This window comes from Ursus americanus, chromosome 1 (assembly GCF_024610735.1).
Source record: "Ursus americanus isolate L20-20 chromosome 1, mUrsAme1.1.p, whole genome shotgun sequence".
Taxonomy (NCBI): Eukaryota; Metazoa; Chordata; class Mammalia; order Carnivora; family Ursidae; genus Ursus; species Ursus americanus.
Genome location: NC_142127.1, coordinates 59,193,220 through 59,215,099, shown reverse-complemented (window position 1 = coordinate 59,215,099; position 21,880 = coordinate 59,193,220). Strand labels below are relative to the sequence as shown.

Sequence of the window (21,880 nt, the reverse complement as noted above, 5' to 3'; positions counted from 1 at the left end):
TGCCAGGTCTGCACCAGCTACCCCCTCTTCTGGGGGGGGGGGGGGCTACGACTGGATTAGGTTCTAAAAATTCACTCTCTCTCTCCTTCTCCAAACTTCTTCCCTTCCCTTTGACTTCCTCCTAATTGGGGGAAGGAATTTAGTTTTTCTCTTTGGTGCAAATGTACATTGACTATAGCAGGTGAATTAATTTGGGGGGAACTTCTGCCTTTTATTGGAAAAAAAATTAGGATAGATAAAAAGTAGTATATTTATAATTTTATAGTAGCTTACAAGTATATGCGTTCTTTTTTTTTTTTTTAAAGATTTTATTTATTTATTTGACAGAGATAGAGACAGCCAGCGAGAGAGGGAACACAAGCAGGGGGAGTGGGAGAGGAAGAAGCAGGCCCATAGTGGAGGAGCCTGACGTAGGGCTTGATCCCGTAACGCCGGGATCACGCCCTGAGCCGAAGGCAGACGCTTAACCGCTGTGCCACCCAGGCGCCCCTATGCGTTCCTTTTTTTATTGTTATTATTACTTTGCAGTATTTGACACTTTCGATTCATTTTTATTCCTAAGCATTCTCCTCCTCGAGCTGTTACCCAAATCGTGCTTGTGCTTCTCCTGTCCCCCAGCTGTGGGCATTCCCCGAGGCTCTGTGCTTGGCCTCTGCTCCTCTCTCCTTACAATGGTTTCTTCCTGTGGGAGTGCACCCAGCTCCATGGGCTCCGTTATCAGTCTCGTGACTCCAGGTCTTATCACTGTCACGGGTAGAGCACCACATTTCTCGTTCAGTAAACATTTCTACCGGAGTCACCTAGTTGTACTTCAAATACAACCTAGTTAATATTTAAAGCCATCTTTGAATTAATAACACATTTCTTCTTTACAACTTTCTTTTTTAGTATATGGCACCATTGTTTTCTCAGGTCCCCAGTATCGAAACTTCATAGTCAGCTTATTGGTCCATCCACCCCACTGTTCATTAGAAATGTAATGGCTGCCTCCTCGTGCCAGGCATACTGTATGCCCGGGACATGGGTTCAGGGAGTGAGCAGTGACTGCACCTCCCTTTTCTGCCCTCTTTTCTGTGTGCTTGAGAGGGCTAGATAGATAACTGATCTTCTTCTTCTTTTTTTTTTTTTTTTTTAAGATTTTATTTATTCGAGAGAGAGCGAGCGAGTGTGAGAGAGAGCACAAGTGGGGGAGGGAGGCAGGGAAAGGTGTGAGGGAGAATCAGTCTCCCCACTGAGCAGGGAACCCAGACACAGGGCTCCATCCCAGGACCCTGAGATCACAGGACCCTGAGATCATGACCTGAGCTGAAGGGAGACACTTAACTGACTGAGCCATCCAGGCATCCTGATACATGACGTTCTCAAAGACTGTGAAGCCCACTTTGTTTTTGTTAATTGAGCTCTTTAGAGTATATTGCTGAACATAGCACTTCAGATCTCACAGGAGAAAATGGGCGAGTCTCATTGACTGTCTATATTTTGTATATCCTGAATGATCCTTGGGTCCAGAAATGTGAAGGACAGTTTATTTAAAAAATTCCGAAGAACGAAATCCTAAAGGAATAAACTAAATTTCCTTTTCTCATTAATACAGTGTTAGTCCTCTCAAACGTTCCCCTTTACAAATTACAAATTACTATGAATAGAGACCTCTATTACAATATTTGAGGTTTGTTTTTTAAGCTAAACTGAGCAAATGTTATTTTTGCGTTTTAAAGCCTTATTATATTACCTACGTTCACCAATCAACTGAATTGCATTTTCCACATACTGCTCTCATCCGAAATAAAATCTGATAGATTCTTTGTCTTATGCTTATGATTGGGAAATAAATATTATTTTAAACATGTAATGAACAGCTGCTAAGTCATGTCACACTTCAGTTTATGGAAAAATGAAAGGAATGTCTCATGAATTTTTATGTTATTGGTACTTTATCGATGTATAATTCACTTACAGTAAAATACATAATTAAGTGTATGCCACACTGAATTTTGGCAAATGTATACACCTGTGTAGCTATCACCCAGATCAAAATAACATTTCCATCACCCCTGAGAATTCCCTTGGGCCCAATCACCCACCCCACTGTGAGACAAGCACAAGGGTTATTTTTATCATAATAATAATAATGTCTGTTTTTCAGGTTCATGTAAAAATCATATAGTACAATATTCTTTTGTGACTGGCTACTTTTGTTTTTGTGTAATGCTTTTGAGATTTATCCATTTCTGTGTTTCATTTCATTCTTTTTGTGGAATAGTGTACCCTTGTGGGAGCATAATACCGATGTGATTTCCTCTATTTTTTTAAAATATAGTTCCTCCCCAAACTAAATGTAATACATATAGAAGTTTCTATCTCTAGGAAAAAAATTAGTACATTTTTATCCTTAAACTTAAACTTTTAAGTATAAACTTTAAACTTTAATTTTAAAATCAACTTGCAGATGATTTTTGGTTAGAAGATTATCTCTTCTGTTTCATCAACTGCTCTTGAATTTGCATAAGAATATAGATGTTCAAATTGTAAAAATTTATTTTTTATGTCTGTTTTAAAACTTGTGGTTTGCTCCTAGGTTTCTTAAAATGGAGGGAAGGGGGCAAGTGGGCTTCTAGGGTCAAATGCCAAGATATAAAATATATTATACATTTGGTACAAATTAAAATTACTTAAACTCTGATCTGATTAGAATGAGTCAATCTTGAAATTACAGTGGAAATGGTAAAACAAATAGAATATTTTCTTTAATCCCCACAACTTTTTGATAATAGATTTTGCACACAGATCTAAGGTGTCTTCTCCTAGAAAAAGCAGAAAACTACTAATTCATAGATAGTATTGCAAAGTCATGGTACCCGAAAATCTATAGGGGTTTTGGAATCTGGCAAAGGAAGTCAGTTACAGTCGTAGGGCTCTGGATGAGCCCAGGCAGTAGTCAATTTCAAGCAAAGGTCAAGGTTAGAAAATTGTATCACCCCTAAGCATGAAGTTGAACAGATCGCATTAAGTAGTGAAGGTCCACCAAGAATCAAATTTCATCATTTTATCAGGTACTTACAATTCTTCAGATTTTATGAAACCATATGAGTCTTTAAAAATACTATTATCATTACGTGTTTTCGATAAATGGGGCCGTTTTTATGAACGAAAATTTGAATAAAGAAGGATGTGATTACTTTCCTCTCTGAATTATATTTATAAGAAGCCTCATTGTTGAGAAGTACATGGGGGCATCTCCTCTGAGTTGCAAACCGGATTCTGTGGAGCTCAAGCATGTTAATTTTGAAACTGTTTGTATGAGGGTGATATACTCATGTTTGTACAAGGATAATAAACAGTCTTCAGTTTCATTAGCAGAGATGTAGGAAATCATTGATTCTAGGAGAGTGCCGGAGAGAACCAAGCAAAAATGTGAGGGAGAGCTGCCAAAGGTGGTTTGCTGATGGAGGCCCGTGGATGCTTGTGGGATGCAGCACGCCACGCTATTTTGTTATGTTCGATCCTAGATGTTGAGGCAAATGTATTGTTAATACAAAACCTTCCCCATGGTTGAAGAATTCTTTGTCACTTATCTCGTTGCAGCCAGGTCCTTTAACTTGTTCATGTACTTTTTTTCTTTAGATAAAAATGCCAAAGCAGTTCCTTTACAACCTTTTCTTCTCAACAGAATGCACGCAAATCAATATCTAACGGTTTTTGTGCAAAGCTCAGTAAATAATAGATTTTATTTTGCCACTGTAGAAACCAAAATTTAAAAACCTTGTACAATTGGGAAGCTGGGAAAGGAAGACTACTGGCACAATTACTAGCAAATTAAAGTAGAAATGATGATAATATTACTAGCTCCATAAAGTTTGAGAAATCAACTCTTTATAGAAGAAGAAGGAAAAAAAAGAGGCAGTTCCAATCTGATTTAGGGTGGCAGGTACAAAAACCATAATGAATAATGCATGTACGATATCCCTCCATGCTTTTTTGCGAATTCCCAGTTTTTGGGCTTTTGGGGATATGTATGTAGATGTGAGCAAATGTACTTTAGAAGAAGAAGAATCCATCTAAGATATAGTTTTCATGACGACACTCTGATACGAATGTATTTGGCTTGAGTTAGCATCGATAAGTGAAAAGAAGTGTCCAGATTTGAGCCTTGTAGATATAAATTTCCACTTCTCCTTTTATTCTGTTATTTTAGTGAGCTACTAATTACTTCAACTAGCCAGATGTTTGTTTGTAGCAAGAGCTAGGGACTGAAGCATGGCAAGGGTCACATTTATGGTGTGGCTCTGCCACCCCTGAGGCTAGCAGAGATAAGTGCGACGTAGGTGAATCAAATCTAGTCCCAAGAATGTAATTGCTTTGCTCTTTGGTGTTAGGAAATGATCTAGCTATGTATATGTAGTTGTGTGTATATAGTTATGTAAATTCCTACTTGAAATCTTCCTAAGTCACTTAATGATATAATTTTCGAAAAATCGGTGCTTGGGAAGGTTATGGAATCTATTTGTTTATGCTTCAAGCAACGTTGTATGGTAACATGCTATTAGACTCAATCCAGTGATGGTATAGTTTTGCCAAGAATTATTGTTAGAGTATGAGCACATTTCTAAAGAATTACAAATATGTAGATAATTTATCTACATGCATTATGTTTGAGAAATATCTATTTTTAAATGATAGAAAGGCACAAATCCCTCTGTGTATGTGGGAGAGAAGAATTTGTAAATCAAAGGCTATAGCAGCTACTTCTTCAGAAAAGGTCTCATCTCAAGAATATCTCTCCTTGAAAAGGAACCCTCGTGAACTGGCCGCGGGAATGTAAATTGGTGTAGCCACTGTGGAAAATAGTATGCAGGCTCCTCAAAAAATTAAAAATAGAGGGGCACGTGGCTGGCTTAGTCAATATAGTATGCAACTCCTGATCTCAGGGTTGCAAGTTCAAGCCCCACATTGGGCGTAGAGCTTACTTTAAAAAAAAAATTAAAAATAGAAACACCGTATGATCCAGTAATTCTATTACTGGATATTTACCCAGAGAAAACAAATGCACTAATTCAAAAAGATATATGCACCCCTTTGTTTATTGCAGCATTATTCATAACAGCCAAATAAGAGGCAACCTAAGTGTCCATTGATAGATGAATGAATAAAGATGTGGTGCGTGTGCACGTGTGCGCACGCGCGCACACACACACACACACACACACACACACCGGAATATTACTCAGTCAAAAAAAGAATGAGATCTTGCTATTTGTGACCAGATTGGTGGACCTAGAGGGTATTATGCCAAGTACAATAAGTCACACCAAGAAAAACAAATACCGTATGATTTCACTTATATGTGGAATCTAAAAATCAAAACAAATGAACAAACAAAAACAGAAATGGGTCCATAAATATAGATAGCAAACTGGTTATTGCCAGAGAGGATGGGAGGGGCAAGATGGGCAAAGTGGATGAAGGGGAGAGAGAGGTACTGGCTTCCAGTTATGGGACGAATAAGTCACAGGGATAAGAGGCACAGCATAGGGAATATGGTCAATGGTATTCTAATAGTGATGTGTGGTGACAGATGGTAGCCACACCTTTGGTGAGCATGGCATACTGTATAGACTTATCCAATTACTGTGTTGTACACCTGCAACTAATGTAACATTCTGTGTCAACTATATTTCAGCAAAACAGGAATATCTCCTTAAAAAATTTGTAACATTTCAGTACAAAATAAAGCAACTAACAATAGAACTAGATAACTTTCCTTTTTTTGACAAATAGGAATATAAATGTTTTGTGGGTAAGAATGTTATTGGAGTGGACGTCTTCAGAATAGCAACCAACACTGAAATTACCCATAATTTATTGATTTGAGATCTTTATTCCACAGAAATTGTGTGTTAAAAATTATCTGCAGAACAAGGGAAGTGCTGGTAGTATGAGAAAATCCTCACCTCTCTTATGGATGAGAATAATGTTGTTGTCACTGCTTTGTAGAATAGCACCTATCCCCATTAATGGTGATTTCTAGAACTTAAAAGCTGCTAGGAAGGGTGCCTGCTACTCTTCTTGGGACTGCTACTTTACAGCATGTTATCCATAAGTTCAACTGGAAGTAACATTTATTTTGATTAGAAAACATCGGCTGGGGGCGCCTGGGTGGCTCAGTTGTTAAGCGTCTGCCTTCGGCTCAGGGCGTGATCCCGGCATTTTGGGATGGAGCCCCACATCAGGCTCCTCCCCTGGGAGCCTGCTTCTTCCTCTCCCACTCCCCCTTGCTTGTGTTCCCTCTCTCGCTGGCTGTCTCTCTCTGTCAAATAAATAAATAAAATCTTAAAAAAAAAAAAAAGAAAACATCAGCTGGTCATCAAAAGCTTCTGCCTTTTATTGGTCTATGCTAACGTAAAACATTTCTAAAACAAAATACTTCTATTGACTTTCTTTCTGTGATTGATGTACTCTTTTTTTCTTTTTTCTGTGTCAAAGCATAAACTGATGCCATTTATCTTCAATGAAGCTTTCTCAGGAACACGGCTTAGAGAAATCTTTGTACAGACTAAAATGCTTCCTGAGAGAATTGTGTATTATTTTCTATTTTTAGATTGACTTTAATGACTAACAACTTATCATGGTTACAATGCATATGTGACATATATTTGTTAGCTAAGTAATCTATAAACAATATAGTAATCCACTTTCCAAGATGTGAAGTGATTTATCCTCTATTTGAAACATTTTGAGACAATTCAAACTTTCATTACATATACCTGTCTTATATATAAAATGTATTCTTGTCACTACTCACCAGATTTGAAAAACATGGAAGTTCTCATTTCAAATAGTAATTTCTTCTAATAAGCATAAAAATACCATTGAGTTAAATAGCAGTTATTTGGCCTCTAGATGGGACTCATGGCTCCTCTTAAGAACTTCACTAAGTTCCCTGAGTTGTAATCATACCTGCTTATCCCATTGAGCTGCTTTTAGATCAGGAACTAGTATTTGGAAACGTGTCATGTAATCTGTAAGGCATATATGAAGCCGGCGGTACCCCACAGAGGTAAACCAGTTACCTGATCATAAGCAGCCAATTGCCTCTCAGTAGCCCTTGATTCTACTTCCATAGGCACGAAACATGCTTCTTTCAGGATTTGGGGTTCATGCTCTCTTCATGCGTGGTGGTGAGCAGGGTTTCCTCAGGATTTGGGTGGTTTGTGGAAGAGTAAGAGCTTATGAGCATATTGACATTAAATAAGAGGCTAGGTAAGTAGAATGAACATGAAAGTGGTCCCAGGAGAAAGAGATCAGACACATAGAATTGCGAAGAGCCTCCTCACCACCAAATTTGGGTCGAATCTTACCAACAAATGTGAACGAATAAAAGAAAGCTCATGTTGAATTTTTGCTTATAGCTAAAATGTTGTATTTTTCAGAACGCTGCAAATGTAAGCCTATTCGAGCTACACAGAAGATCTATTTCCGAAACAATTACAACTATGGTAAGGATAACTTCATGATTGACCTATCAACCGCTGTGCTAAGAAAGGGGTGTGTGTGTGTGTGTGTGTGTGTGTGTGTGTGTGTGAGAATTCGTAGAGCAGTTTAAAAATAAGGCTTAAAACCAAACAAGGACAACTTTTAAGCACAAGTCCCCTGTTCCTCCCAAACAATTAAAATGTCCCATGGGCAAAATTCTTTTGTTCTTTTTTCTTAACACATGCTTGATTTTGCAGCATCTCAGGCGGCATTGCTGCCATGTTGAAACCATGTAATTAGGTAAGTACCCAGAACTGCGTTTCAAACGAGATGAGAGGAACTCTTCCTTTTCTGAGAGGGTAAGGAGGGTTTGAGCCTGAATGTCTGGAGCTGTGTGGGTTTTCAGTTGTGCTTCAAAGTCCACTTTGCTGGGGTCAACAGAGGAGTACTCTGACGCCTCAGGGACTGACGGGTAATAGAGTGCAGCTTGGTTTCTCCAAGCAGTCTATCTCATGGAACACGTTGACAGAGTTGGAAGGTAGCACTCACAGAAGTTGTTAGTATTCAATTAAGGAAATGTTTTTTTGTCTAGCTTGACCAAGAAAAGTGACATTCTGTTAAAATATTCATTGAAGAACCACCACTCCAAATGTAGCCGACAGACTTAGGGAGGAAAATCCTCCTGTCTCTGTACCAGGTACTGGGCTGAGTGGTTCCTATACACTTGCTCTTACAGTTTTCTCAGCTGCCCCATGAGATGTACTATTATGCTAATTTTATCAGTGATTATTGAACCCAGATTGTCCTTTCTTAAATCATTTAGAATGTACTTTTGGGTACTGGCATGCTTGAGAGTCACAGATAGCAAGTACTATTATATTTGGAAAGCTCAGTTAGAGTTTTCCAGCTGATAAAATAAAGGACAAATCAACATTTGCTGTAATCCATAGGCATTTTATTGTGATTTTTTTCCTAGCATCTATGAGATTAATGAAGGTTGTGTGACTATCTCTGAAGAAGATTGTTGATGCTGAGTCAATGAATAAAAACATGACAATTAAATAGAGTTTAAAGGAAACTATTTTATTAAAATGAGAATTTTATCATTGAATTTATGTGCCTTATTTTAGAGGACAGAGGACATATAGCACAGATTTATTTCTATTTCTAAGCTGTTGGGAATCAGGAGGAGAGAAATTGGTAAGACTCTGTAAGACTAATCTTTGATATCTATGAAAATACTGTGTATTACAAGGTATAAAGTAGAAAATTTTCAGTGTAATAAATCTCTTTGAAATAAATGTACTAGTTTCCCAAGTCTTTCTTCAATGGAATCAATTTTTATTTTTTGCTTACTACTCATCTTAAGAGGAATCTAATTTCTCTTAGCCAGTGGTTGATGCACTTTCCAAGGTTGAAAGGTCATGTTTTTCTGAGGAGTTAAATGGCTGGCTGCTCATCTGAGAACCCATTCCTCTAAAAACTGATGTGAAAACTCACAGGGAAATAGAGGTCTTGATTTTTAGGAGATTAGGTTTTTTGAGACTGAAAAATGTTACGTGAACTTTTAAGTATAGTTATACTAAAAACAAAAGCATAGTAAAAATGTTATTTCAAGGAAATTCAGTTGACTTTGTATTTATTTTACTTATTATCAATTTTTACTTTATCTCACTTTCTTAGTGCTGTGACGGTCGGTGCTGCTATTTTGGTTAAAAATTAAAATGCTAGTGGTTATGAGTCCAAGTGAATATCATAAGGTAAAATGGAATACGGGTCACAATTAACGGGAAGGAGATCATTTCTTCCTCATAGCCAAACAATAACCAGCTTGCCCATAGATGAAGCATTTCCATGTGTCTGCAGCCTCCTTAGAGCTTCTTTGGGCGAAGGCAGGCACCGGAATGATTAAATAGAAGGAAGAACTCCGAAAGGAAAACGCAATTTTAATTCTAAAATATGTTGATTTTTATCAGTAGTCTCTGCCGGTGTCTAATGAGAAAACAAAGTGGGGGTGGGAGTAAATGATAATTCAGACAACCTCGGCTTCATTCAGATTAATTCAGTAAAAGCTCTTGAGCTTTAACAAAATTACTTGAATAATAAAGTAAGTCTTGTAGAGAGATATTTATTTTGGAGTGGGTACATGTGCTAAAAATTTCTAATGAAAATAGCCACACTGGGTAAATAAATCATTAGGTTGAGAACGGTTGCAGTTTGCTAATCTCTAAGAGCTGATGGAGGCTCTGAAGCACATTTACATAAACCAGGACACAGAAAAATGTCTGCTAGCCGGGCTTGTCGATTTATCATCCGAATCTCCCAAATGACATTTCAAAAAGGGCAATCTTATTTTTTGTTAAAATACAAACTTGAGAGAACACGAAGAAGGGATTCTTTGGCTCACAAGTCGCACCAAACAGGGACAGCTGGTAGTTCTGTTCCATTAACGGTAGTCCTTATACTTTCTCTGGAAATTGAAATACTTGTGGAGCAAACAGGTTCTGTCCTAAAGTTTTTAGAACCAGCAGCTTAATTTCTATCATCCACATGTCCTACCTGGTGGAGTGTTATTGAATGTCTCTCTATGAAGTTGGGGCATTGATAGGAGGAACGGTTTATTAGCCGGCTTTGTATTTGCATGGGTTACTTCTTTCTATTCTTTTGTAGTCCAAAAGACCCTAAAGGCCATGGGAAGGGACTCAGACGAAAGTGGTTTGCAGATATGCGCTAAAAGGCTTTCAAAAAGTGGATTCGTTTGGATCCGTTGTGTCTTCCTCTGTGTAACGTCCCTGGATATTGGACTAGGGAGCTGGGCCAAAAGCCGCTGGCTTCTTGCTAATTGACATTTTTACTTCTTTGCAGGCTTTTTCAAACCTCTCCTTAAGAGAGAGAGAAAAAAAAAAGGACAAGCTCATTTATCAGAAGGAGGAATCTAAAACATTTGGCTCTTCCAGAGGACAGAATATACAGATTAGAAGCAGAACTGTACTTTGTAGATTCTGAGTCAAACACTTTGACTTTGCAGCTGAATTGGTTACTTTAAGGCAGTTCATCTTAATACTGAGAAGCGAAGCTGGCTTTTGTGAGTTATATTGGGGGCCAGTATTTCTGTTGAGAGAAGTACATCATGCAATGAACTAGTAGACCATGTTCCATAGCACAGGAGGGGAGGGGATGTTGGGCGGTCTGGCTGCAGAGCACATGGAAGAAACATGGTCTCAGGGTAGCCGTTCTTACTCAAGAAGAAAACGTAGCATACCTACAGGAGAATATAAATGATAATCTGTACCGAAACAAGGGAAGAAAGGAGCTGGCGTCTGAACAGTCCCTAAGATGAGCAAGGTGGAAAGATGGCAGGAGCAGCTGGGGAACACTCTAGAACAGGACTTTGAAACACTGTAGAGGCCCCAACTCTTCAGAAAATCTATTAATAGATCTGATAGAGAGAAAGAAAGCATATTAAATACCAGGTCTTTACATAGAGTGAAATTAATATAAATTCCTGTTGGCAGCAACTGAAAGCATGTATGTACACATTCAAAATAAAATACTGGAGGAAAATCACATCTGATTCCCTCAACCTTTGATTATTGAAGTAGATTTCTCACAATGAAATACATGTACACACGTATGCACACACACACACAAATATCTATGTGTATGTGAATTGGAAGGGGATCAGGGCTGAACAGTAAAGGGGGCAGGTGTGTTGTGTAGTGTGTCATTCACTACGATCTAAGGCAAAAATATCGGGTTGACTTTTATAAATTGACTAGAAAGGGGCCTACTTGTCTTTTTTGAGTGGGGTATCTATTGTGTATCATATGACCACATCAGCTTTATTTTCTTTTATCCAGTCATTCGGGCTAAAGTTAAAGAAGTAAAGACCAAGTGCCATGATGTGACTGTAGTAGTTGAGGTGAAGGAGATTCTAAAGGCTTCTCTGGTAAACATTCCACGGGACACCATTAACCTTTACACCAGCTCTGGCTGCCTGTGTCCTCCGCTTAATGTTAACGAGGAATATATCATCATGGGCTATGAAGATGAGGAACGCTCCAGGTAATTCAGAATAACTGCTGTTTCTATCCTTTCTTTATTGCATTTCTCTAGACCTCTTACTCTGGGGTTCTTACCTGGGGCTCTCTCTAACTTCCAGGGGCTTATAGATAGGTTTCAGTTGGGTCCCATAATATCATGTAGTGGGTAGAAAAGTGTATGTGTGCAATTTGTGGGTGTGCTTTTTCTGGGGGAGAGGGATCATAACATCATTTCTTCTTAAGGGAGTCCATGACTCCCAAATTGTCAAGATTTACTGTTCTAAAACTTGGCTGTCCTACTCTAGAATAAATAATAAATCTTTTTTGACAATGATTCCTTGTGTTTTTCGGTAATATGTTTTAATTTTTCAAAAATGGTTGCTTCTTTAAAAAATACAGATTACTGTTGGTGGAAGGTTCTATTGCTGAGAAATGGAAGGATCGACTTGGTAAAAAAGTTAAGGTAAGCCTGTATTTTATGTTCAAAGTGATACACAAAAATAAAAGTAGAAAACCAGCCATTTGTCATTTAAACGAAAGAGTTACCCTTAAGAGCATGAGACATACTTAAACCTGAGATGTGTGTGTGTGTGTGTGTGTGTGTGTGTGTGTGTGTCTGTGTTTGTGTCTCAAATTCTAAGGACGGGAATTTGTTTTTAATGTCAATTTAAAGAGTGAATTCTTGGGGCGCCTGGGTGGCTTAGTCGTTAAGCATCTGCCTTTGGCTCAGGGCGTGATCCCCGTGTTGTGGGATTGAGCCCCACATCAGGCTCCTCCACTGGGAGACTGCTTCTTCCTCTCCCACTCCCCCTGCTTGTGTACCCTCTCTCGCTGGCAGTCTCTATGTCAAATGAATAAAAATCTTAAAAAAAAAAAAAAGTGAATTCTCTGTAATTGTAGCAGAGATTTAACCATAGTTGCCTCACTTCTCGCAATGAGAAATCTGGCTATGGTTAGTCCAGTCCTGGTTGGGTGGCTCCACATTATCATTAGGGCTCCAGGCTCCTCCTAGCTTCCTGTTCTGCCATTTTTAAGGGTATTGCTTCCATGCTCATGTTCACCTGGAGGTCACAAGATGGCTGCCCACCTTCAGCATTACACCTGTATCTCAGGGAGAAAATAAGGGAGGTAAAAAGGAGTTTCCAAGGGCCCCATCTGGCAATTTATACTTAGGTTTTAGTCTCCTATCCATCCCTAGCTGCAAGAGAAGCTGGAAAATGCAGTTTTTTAGCTGGACGTATCACTTCCTTGGACAAATTGCAGTTCTGTGAGTCAAAGAAGAAGGAAAGAATAAATGATGGGTAGGAAACGGCCAATGTTGTCCCAATTCATAGACACCAATTCCTCTGTACAAGATGCAGCCACATTCATCTGTGTGTAAGAGATCTGACCAAATCAGGTCCTTAGAGCAGTAATGGAGCTTTATTTTTAAGCCAATGATTCTTAGATTCTGGAATTGATGCATTTAAAAAAATCACAGTAAATGACCTTATTATAGAAAGTTAGAAGGTTTCATTTCTTCTTACTATACTAAGCAAATCTGTTTCAAAAAAAGGAATGTATGCAAAAATGGCAAAGAATTGAAAAGGGTGTGCGTGTGTGTGTGTGCGTGCATGTGCACGCACGTGCAGAGGGCAAGAAGGAAGAAAGAAAGAGTGGGAATTGTACCAAACATAATACATCCCCTTCCTTCTGTGAGTTTGAAGGCTTGGGAAACATTTACAGGGTAAGTTAAACACCCCTGGGCAGTTTATCTTCTACATCTGGCACTTGACACAGCAGACACATTTGAGTTTAAGTGACCTACAAAAATGTAAAGGGCATTATTTTGCAGGGAGAAACTACCCTTTGGTAAGTTCTTTTTTTCTCAGTATATTTGTCAAAAGTGAGATGCATTTCAAGTTCAGACTTGTGGGAATTCTCTATTTGTATCTCTTTTCAATTACTTTGCGTTTATTAAAAAGTGGCTCTTCAGGAAGTTGGAATCTCTTACTGTCCTTTTAATTTGGTTTTCTGCTTGCTAATGCAGAACAGGAATTTGTCCTAAATTCCTGTACCAGTTGGAAGAGCTTTCAACATCCCTGCTGCAAAGCATGTAACGAGGCTTGCTGCTTCTCTTTTGGTACCAAAACAATGGCCATCATGTAAAGCCCAGGACACATGGCTTGTTTATCCTATTTCTTAGGCAAACATATTTTCCATTGCTTTCTACAGGGGACTCACAGAGTTACTGTGAAATCCTTTATACTCTCAGTCTGGATTTAAACATGCTAAAGGGAAGAATTAAGCCAATAATGTGAACAATTTTTAATTCATATGCAGATACTCATGGCTGAAGATCTTGGGTAGAAAATCTCTTTTGGCTAGAATTATTGAGATGCTTACTTTAGTTTTCCTGTCAATTTGAGGATGTGAAAAAGAGCTTTATGGAGGATACTGGTTTTTGTTTTTTTTTCCCCAAATAAGAGTTGCCCTTTTTAGCTGATCTTTTTTTTTTTCTTTTTGCTCAGTGAATAGAATAAGAAATAAATAAAGACCTTCTTATGGCTTTGCCATACAAATGGTTGTTTGCCTAAGTCTCTGATATAGCAGGTTGTTAAAAAAAAAAAAAAGATTTGGTCTGCCCTGGGCAGCTGAGAATCAGACGATTTTTTAAATAAGAAAAACAGTAAGATCGGGGAGTAAGGTATGCTAAAATGAAGAATTCTTTGCAGTAATTAAAAAGTGATAATTTATTATGTACTAAGCCCTTTATGTATTTTTTATTTGTTAATCTTCAGAACAGCCTTATAAGTATATTTTATTATTAATTCCAAGTGTTAATGATGAAAATGAGGTTTAATAAGTTCAAGAAACTTTGCACAGTAACTGATGGAATTAGAATTCGGACTTGGGCCGTCTGACCTTAGCTCCTTGCTGCTCAAAGTGTGGTCTCTGGACCAGCAACACTGGCATCACCAGGGAGCTTGCTAGGTATGAAAATCTTGGGCTCCGTCCCAGACCTACTGACTGAGAATCTGCAATTTTAACAGTATCTCCAGGTTATTTCTATGTTTATTGAAATTTGAGAAGTACTGCTGTAGTCCTTACTCACTACCTATAATACCCAAAATATAACTTCCTTTTAATTTATTATTTTACATGTATACCCTCTTGGCATTGTTAATATGAAATATTAGTGAACTTGATTGTGGTTATCAGAAACATTGGTAATGTCTGCTTTGTAAATCTTTGAGTGCAGAACCTTGTCTGTTGTGATTGTTGCACTTGGTAGAGATTACTTGGAAATATATTTTTAAGAGATCCCATTTGCCCCCCAAATTTCCATTTTTTCACTGCTTAAATCAGGTATGTTTTAAAAGGCTATGTTCTGATGTGTCAACAGAGAAGACGATGAAAAATAGCCCTTCAAATTCTGTGTGTAAATCTTCCATTGTCAATCACTGTGGAGTGCCAGCCTTGTGCATGTTACCTCCGGAAACACCCGCGGATTTGGATAGATATTTTTGTCACCATTTGACATGGAAATTTTAAGTTTAAGGTTTGCTATGAAAACATTACTGACATATTCTAGGTGGCCAATTTCGTGCTTTCTATGATCAGAGAATTATGTCCGTATAGCATTATCAGATAACAAAATGTTATACTTTTTTATAATCAGAGAATTATGCCCATATAGCATCCCAGGATAACAAAATTTGATACTTTTGGAAAATGCTTTTGAGGTCTGACTTTGTGGTCTTACTAAGTTGTTAGAATAATAGAAATGATGACCCTGGTGATATGTGCCCGTGAGCATTTTCTGTTTTAAATTTCACAGCGCTGGGATATGAAGGTCCGTCACCTTGAACTGAATAAAAGTGATTCTAGCCACAGTGATTCCACTCAGAGTCAGAAGTCTGGCAGGAACTCCACCCCCCGGCAAGCACGCAACTAACTCCTGAAATGCAGAGAACATCGGTGGACTTCCTATTAAGACTTGCATTGCTGGACCAGCAGAGGAAAATTGCACTATTGCACGCCATATTCTATTTTTTACCACAAAAATCATGTGGTAACTGATATTACTTCTATTTTCTCTCTTGTTTTCTGTTTTTCTCTTCCCTCCCCCTCCCTCCTTGTTTTTTGTGGTCTGAGTGCAGATCCTTAAATATATGTATTCTGTTTCACTAATCCTGGGAAAACTGTTCTTTGCAATAATAATAAATTAAACATGTTGATACCAGGGCCTCTTTGCTGGAGTAAATGTTAATTTGCTGTTCTGCACCCAGATTGGGAACGCAATATTGGATGCAAAGAGAGCTTTCTGGTATCCACTGAAAGCTAGACATGCCGTAAAGCATAGTGTGCTCATCTAATCACAATTGCCTCGTTTTCACATGCCATTCGGGCATTCTCCTCAAGCTTAAAAGTTCTGAATGTTTATAAAGGTAAAATGGCAGTTTGAAATCAAATGCCACACAGGCAAAGCAATCAAGCACCAGGAAGTATTTACGAGCAAACGACACACAAGATAAATTATTTGCAAGATTGGCAGGAAGCAAAATAAATAGTGCAAGGAGCTGGGGAAGGAACATTCCGCCTGACTGAGAAGCACCGCTGAAACCAGAGGCTGTTGGGGTGCAAACAGTAGCATTCTTCTTTGGGCAATACATTTGATTTGTTTGTGAATATATTAATCAGCATATGGAAGTGAATTATAACGAGACATCTGCTGTTATCAGTGTAGCTCTGTTACATTTGCTTCCCTTTCAATAAACCCATTGGTGTAAGGTCTTTTTTTTCCATCTTTTAAAATAAATCTTGCTGCATTGACCAGGGAAAGGAGGTATGTGTGCATATGCGCCAGGGTGGTAGTTTTGAAAGATACATAGCTCTATAAAATGCTGTTGCTTGTGGGATGGTAAAAGGTGCGAGGGTGTGCGTGTGCGTGCGTGTGTGTGCGTGTGTGCACTCACACCCAGGCCGAACTGAATTACAGGCCTGTACTTTATCATTTGGATTTGTGCTGTTTAATGCTCAGTAAAGTATGCCTAATAAAAGGAATTCCGGTTGTCAGGAGAGAGGTTTTTCTGACTTGTGAACCAAATGCAGTCTCACTGGCCAAGCTGCAGTGTCCCCACGGGAGGGGGATCAAGTGATCCTTTTCCTCCCTCCTTTCCTCCAGCCGGGTTCTTCCCTTCAATTTACATGGTTGATATTAGCAGAACCAAATTTCTAAGCTATCATATGCTGAAAATAAAACATTTATGAAGCAAAAGGGTGCTGTGCCTCCTTCTACAAGGGCAATCATGCCAGAGTGAAATTCATTCTGGAACAAACGTTTCCCCAAATAGCAAATAATTCCTTTAAATTCTCCCTTTTGAAAGCAAGAGAACATCCCGACTTTCTGGCTGATGCCTAAGCCCCAACAGTTTCTGGAATCCCAGACGAGTTCCCACCTTTGCCTCCGTGAAGACTGCAAGCTCTTTCGAGTTGCCAGATGGTTCCTACCAGATCATTTGGCCACCTGCCCTTTGGGCTTTATTCTCAAATTGGGGGGGCAGGTGCATCTCTTTCTAGATGCTACTCTCATAGCCTCAAAAAGGGAAGTGTCACGGGATTGTCGTGAAGTGGCACAAGGGAAGAAGCGCACCTTGGGATCTCTCATCGTGGTGTGGATGCCCCAACTGGAGCTTCAAGGACTGAGGGCTGCAAAGCTGTGCTTCCTCATTGTCCTGTTTCTCTCATGCGTCTTTCATGCTCACTGTGGGCAGAAGGGCAAGAATGGACCGTGGGAGATGGAGAAGAATCGGCTTCTCAAATTCACGAAATGTCATCATCTCTTCCAAAGCATAGTAAGACATTATTTGAGAGAGGGAGAGTGAGAGCGAATGGGGGAGGGGCAGAGGGAGAGGAAAAGAGAGACTCTTCAGCAGGCTCCATGCCCAGCGTGGAGCTGGACAGGGGGCTCCATCTCAAGCCCCCAAGATTACGACCTGAGCCAAAATCAAGAGTCGGTTGCATAACCAACAGAGCCACTCAGGCGCCCCCCACAGTAAGAGGAATTTTTAGTGATGAAATATTTTGATGTACAATGAAAGACACAGATGTGTCCAGACTCTGCAGTATTTTTTCAGGGTTGGGAGGTAGTGGTGGTGGTAATAATTAGCTTCTGTGTAGAGAGGTGACACAATTTATGCTCAGAACATATACAATTTATAAACAAAAGAGCCCTCCATTTTTGGGTTCAGCTGTGTTCTTTGCCCCCTTTCCTTTAGTGATCTATGCTGGTAATGTTTGAGTTTGCTCATCCGTGTGAAGCTCCGTCAGCCAAAGTTTCCAACGGTCTGAGGTCCATGAATAAAGTGCTTTTGGTATTTCTGTTTGATTGTTGCAATATCTTCATTAATAAATTATGCGTAGGCCTCTTTGGGGAGATAACATGATTTTCATCATGACAGTCGTGTTTTTCATCAGACGGCAAAGTCATTTCTACTTCGCAATTGCCATAATACAAAGGTATCTCATTAGTGCCTCCGTACGGGCTTTTCTGACAGGCACTCACTTTCAAAGCCACTAAAAATTTAATGTATATGCACCCTCGTTGGTAACCTTGAGATCTACAGAGTTAAAATTTCTTTGAAAAATTTTGTTCACCTTCAGGATTTTAATTTCCCCACCCCAGTAACATCACCAAAATGTTAGGTGCGTGCTGAATAGACTAGCACAAATGAAAATAACAGCAAATATGGATTCTCTTCGCAGATACGTGAGTATTTTACTGGGTCACATGTAGAGTGTAATCTGATTCAGTGCCATATGTTGCGCGGAGCATGTGGGGGTGGGGTGGGACAAGTCCATGGCTTTCCACATCTGTTCTGTATTACTCAGGCAAATACAAAAATTACAATCACTGTGAGTAAATAGCACTACTTACTGCCTTCTGCAAGAAATTACTCGCTATTATTTTTTCAACAAGTAAAATGACAAGTATTTCAAGATTGGTGTGTATTCAGACTGTGAGCTTTAATATTTCAATAATATAAGCATTCAAGAAGATGGTAAAAATGAGATTGAGCAGTGATTTCTAATACTGTTCCTGAAATCCAACTGATAGAATTTTTGAATATGGTTCCCAGCTGTATTAATAACAAAAAATGGCATAGTCAGACCTTTTTAAAGTTATCTCGTTGGGTAATAGTATCTAACAGTGGCTAGAGCTTTATAGAAAACACCTGTATGTGTATTACCTCATGTAATACCTACTTCGCAGAAGTAGGTTTTATTTCCATTTTACAGATGAAGAAATCAAGGCCTTAGAACTCAGAGTTTCATAAAGTAGCAGAGCTGGGCCTCAGGCCCTCTTATTTTTATTTCCCAAGTTACATGTTTTCCACCACTGCAAATGTTGATAGAAAGATCAATGCATCCTAACATTGTAAAAAAGCCTCGTGTCAGGCATGGAGTGGGCTACTAATATTTTTTCTTAAAATGAGGTCTACCTACTGCATGGCAGAAAGCATATACAATATAGTTCTAATTCTGATCCCAAGTACTGTTGTTTTTGCTTTTCAGTTTTCCTGGACTACAAAATTAAAGTTTCAGTGGAATGACTCTTATAGAGGATGAGCAGGTAAATGAACAAGTCAAGTGATTCTTTTGGTATTAATAGTTCGGTTTGTTTGGGCATTAATAGTTTAAAGATACGGGATTCTCAGTAGAAAAAAACGGTTATTTTCCCTCTAAATTTCCGTTTTTCCTTGAATTTGGAGAGAAGTATGGAGTTAATAGTATTTAACAAGGTCACGAGAAAAGTTGAAATTCAAAGTTGATGGTTACTCCAGATAAAACCAGATTGGCTACTTTCCACTGGGAACTCTTGTTTCTCCTTCTCAGATCTTCCCTTAAGCCCTCCTGCCACCAGCGGCCTCCACAGCAGAGAAAAACTATTCTACACGACCTAATTCCTCTTGCTTTTCTTTCATTAAATATTTTTATTATGACAGGGATTCAATACATTGAAAGACAACTAAAGCTGGGGTTTTTGAGGAGAAGGGGGTAAAGTACAACCATTATTTGTTGTTTCTACTTTGAATGGCGGGTGTTGAGAACTCAAGGAGCTATAAAGAAGGAAAGGATGTGCTCAGGGAAGCTTGTCCAGCCCCAAAAGGAAAGGATGTGTGGACTGTAGAGGCTAAATCAGAAATGAAAGCAAATGTAGAAACGAACTTCCCACTAATCTCAAGTCTGTGGAGGGGAATGACAGCTCTTAGTAGCCTAGGAGTGCTGGGGCCGCCCTTTTGAACAGCCAGCACCCACCCCCTCTGCATGCACTTAACTTCATGAAATGGGATTGAATGGGTTTGTAGGGTTGGGTCTTAGGAAAATTTTGGGCATCAACAAGGGTAGGTTGGGGTGATACCTGAAGCTTAGGCTAGCTCTGAGATGGTAAATAGTCTGTGAAACAGAGAACAAGGTATTTCTTGTCTATACTGGATGGCAAATAAAGCTAATAAAGTTGATCTGGTCACTCTAGTTTTATTTCTACATTATTTTGGTGACTCTGGTCGGTGGCGGGGGCGGGGGGAATCAGGGCTTCTCTGAGATAGGATCCCTTTACTAGTATTAAGAAGAGAATATGAGGTAAATACCATGACTTAACTGGACAAAAGAATAGATGAGTATAAACAAAATCTCTACTGCAGAAGTCTTGCCCTATGACTTATAACTCAAGGGAACTATCAAAGCTTTAAAAAGAAGTGTGAAACTCAGAAATATTATAACCCCAGAGACTGCATTGTCCTGTCTGTGCACATTTATCTCTTTCCATCTTGTTCATTCTCCCTGATTCTGCCTCTCCTCCTGTTGCTCCATTCATTAAATACAGGACTGTAGGAAGTATCTGCAGAATTGCTAGAAAATCAAGCATGAAACAAATAGAAGAGATTGCCATTCTTTAAGCCCATTGATCAATATCCATGAAGCTCATCTGAATTTCTTTCAAATCACTAGTTCAGGCCATCTTGTCTTTAGCTTCTCATATACCCGGTACCAATAGCCTGAAAGTACAACTGCTTGCACTCCTTCCTTAGAAACTTGCCATCATTCAAAATGGCTCCCTTATCACACCTTGAAAAGAGCTTTGAAGTTAGGGCACCTGGATTCAAATTCTTGCTTTGCAACTTTCTGGCTGTTTAGCCTGTTCTCCAAGTTCAAGATCAGGTGAGTGGAGCTGGCGGAGGCTGCTGAACAGTGCCTGGAGCACGGTGGGTGTTTAATAAATATCAGAATTATTCCACCTTTTAATCTTGAATTCTCTCTGTAAGGTCCCCAGCTCTCACACAGGGCTCTATTGAGTGCTTACCCAGCCAAGAAGAAAAAGGGACTTCCGGGAGATCTTACACCTGCCCTGTTCTCCTCCACCATCTTTAAGATGCCAAACTCAAAAAATTCCCTTCATTCATTCTCAAACTGAAGATTGAAATCCTCTTTCTTTTCTTCTTCTTCCTAAGCAGATGTGCTTAGACAGTAGCATGGTCAGGAGACAAGATGAATTCTTTCAATTAAGAAAGATAAGATTCTGGAAAAACCACATAATACTCAATTCTACAAATACTTATATAACTGATGAAAATTTGTTTTCTTCCAAACATGTTTTATTTTGGAAATCAAAAAACCAAGAAGCTTCTCTAACCACTTTTAAATACAGAGGATGGTAAACTTATAGGAAGCTGAACAGCTTTATGTTGGTTATGTCTAAGGAGATGTCAACTTCCAGATTGATTCACTTAACCTTCCAGCTTTGGAAGTGGGTTTTTATGCTTTGCTGTTATTCAATGTAAGTAATAGATTATTTCACATAAAGGAACAAAACAAGTAAACCAATATTTTTCTTAATGTTATTGGTAACATTTTAGTTGCCAAGAATGGTTATTGTTCATTGTTTAGGTGAGCAAGGAGACATCTTTTGCAAAGATATGTGTTCTCAGTGTGAGCTGAATTTTGTCAGAGGAGCTTCTTGGTGTTTTTCCTTTCCTAGAGAGTTCCAGAAGTACTAAAATTATATCGAGACAAAGTGTTTATGTTTCAAAAGTGCAGGCTCTGCATTCCAGGCTACACACTGAGGGTTCTCAAAACAGAGGCAGCTTTAACTGAAATTTGGGAAATATGGGCAACTCCTAAGGGCTTGGACTAGCACATATAAGAAAAAAAAGAAGATAACCCATCAGCCAGCTGAAAAAGGGAACAACCTAATTCCAGAGGTTGGCACACCTTTCTGTAAAGTGTTGCATAGTAAATACTTAAGGCCTCGTGGGCCACAGAGCCTCTGTTGCAGGCTCCGCCCTTGAGGCTTACAAGCAGGCATTGATAGTAGTATGTGA

General features: G+C 39.0%; 1 protein-coding gene across 4 annotated transcripts in view; it reads left to right on the top strand.

Annotated features, from left to right (window-relative positions):
• Window positions 1-16,574, top strand: part of FRZB (frizzled related protein) — a 50,136-nt gene extending 33,562 nt beyond the window's left edge. For all 4 annotated transcript variants that reach the window (XM_045806265.2, XM_045806264.2, XM_045806266.2 and 1 more), the window contains 4 exons: window positions 7,431-7,496; window positions 11,334-11,538; window positions 11,916-11,979; window positions 15,337-16,574. In XM_045806265.2, the coding sequence (XP_045662221.1) occupies window positions 7,431-7,496; window positions 11,334-11,538; window positions 11,916-11,979; window positions 15,337-15,453 (452 nt within the window). In that variant the 3' untranslated portion in view covers window positions 15,454-16,574. The remainder of the gene's footprint in view (window positions 1-7,430; window positions 7,497-11,333; window positions 11,539-11,915; window positions 11,980-15,336) is intronic.
• Window positions 16,575-21,880: the final 5,306 nt, after the last annotated feature.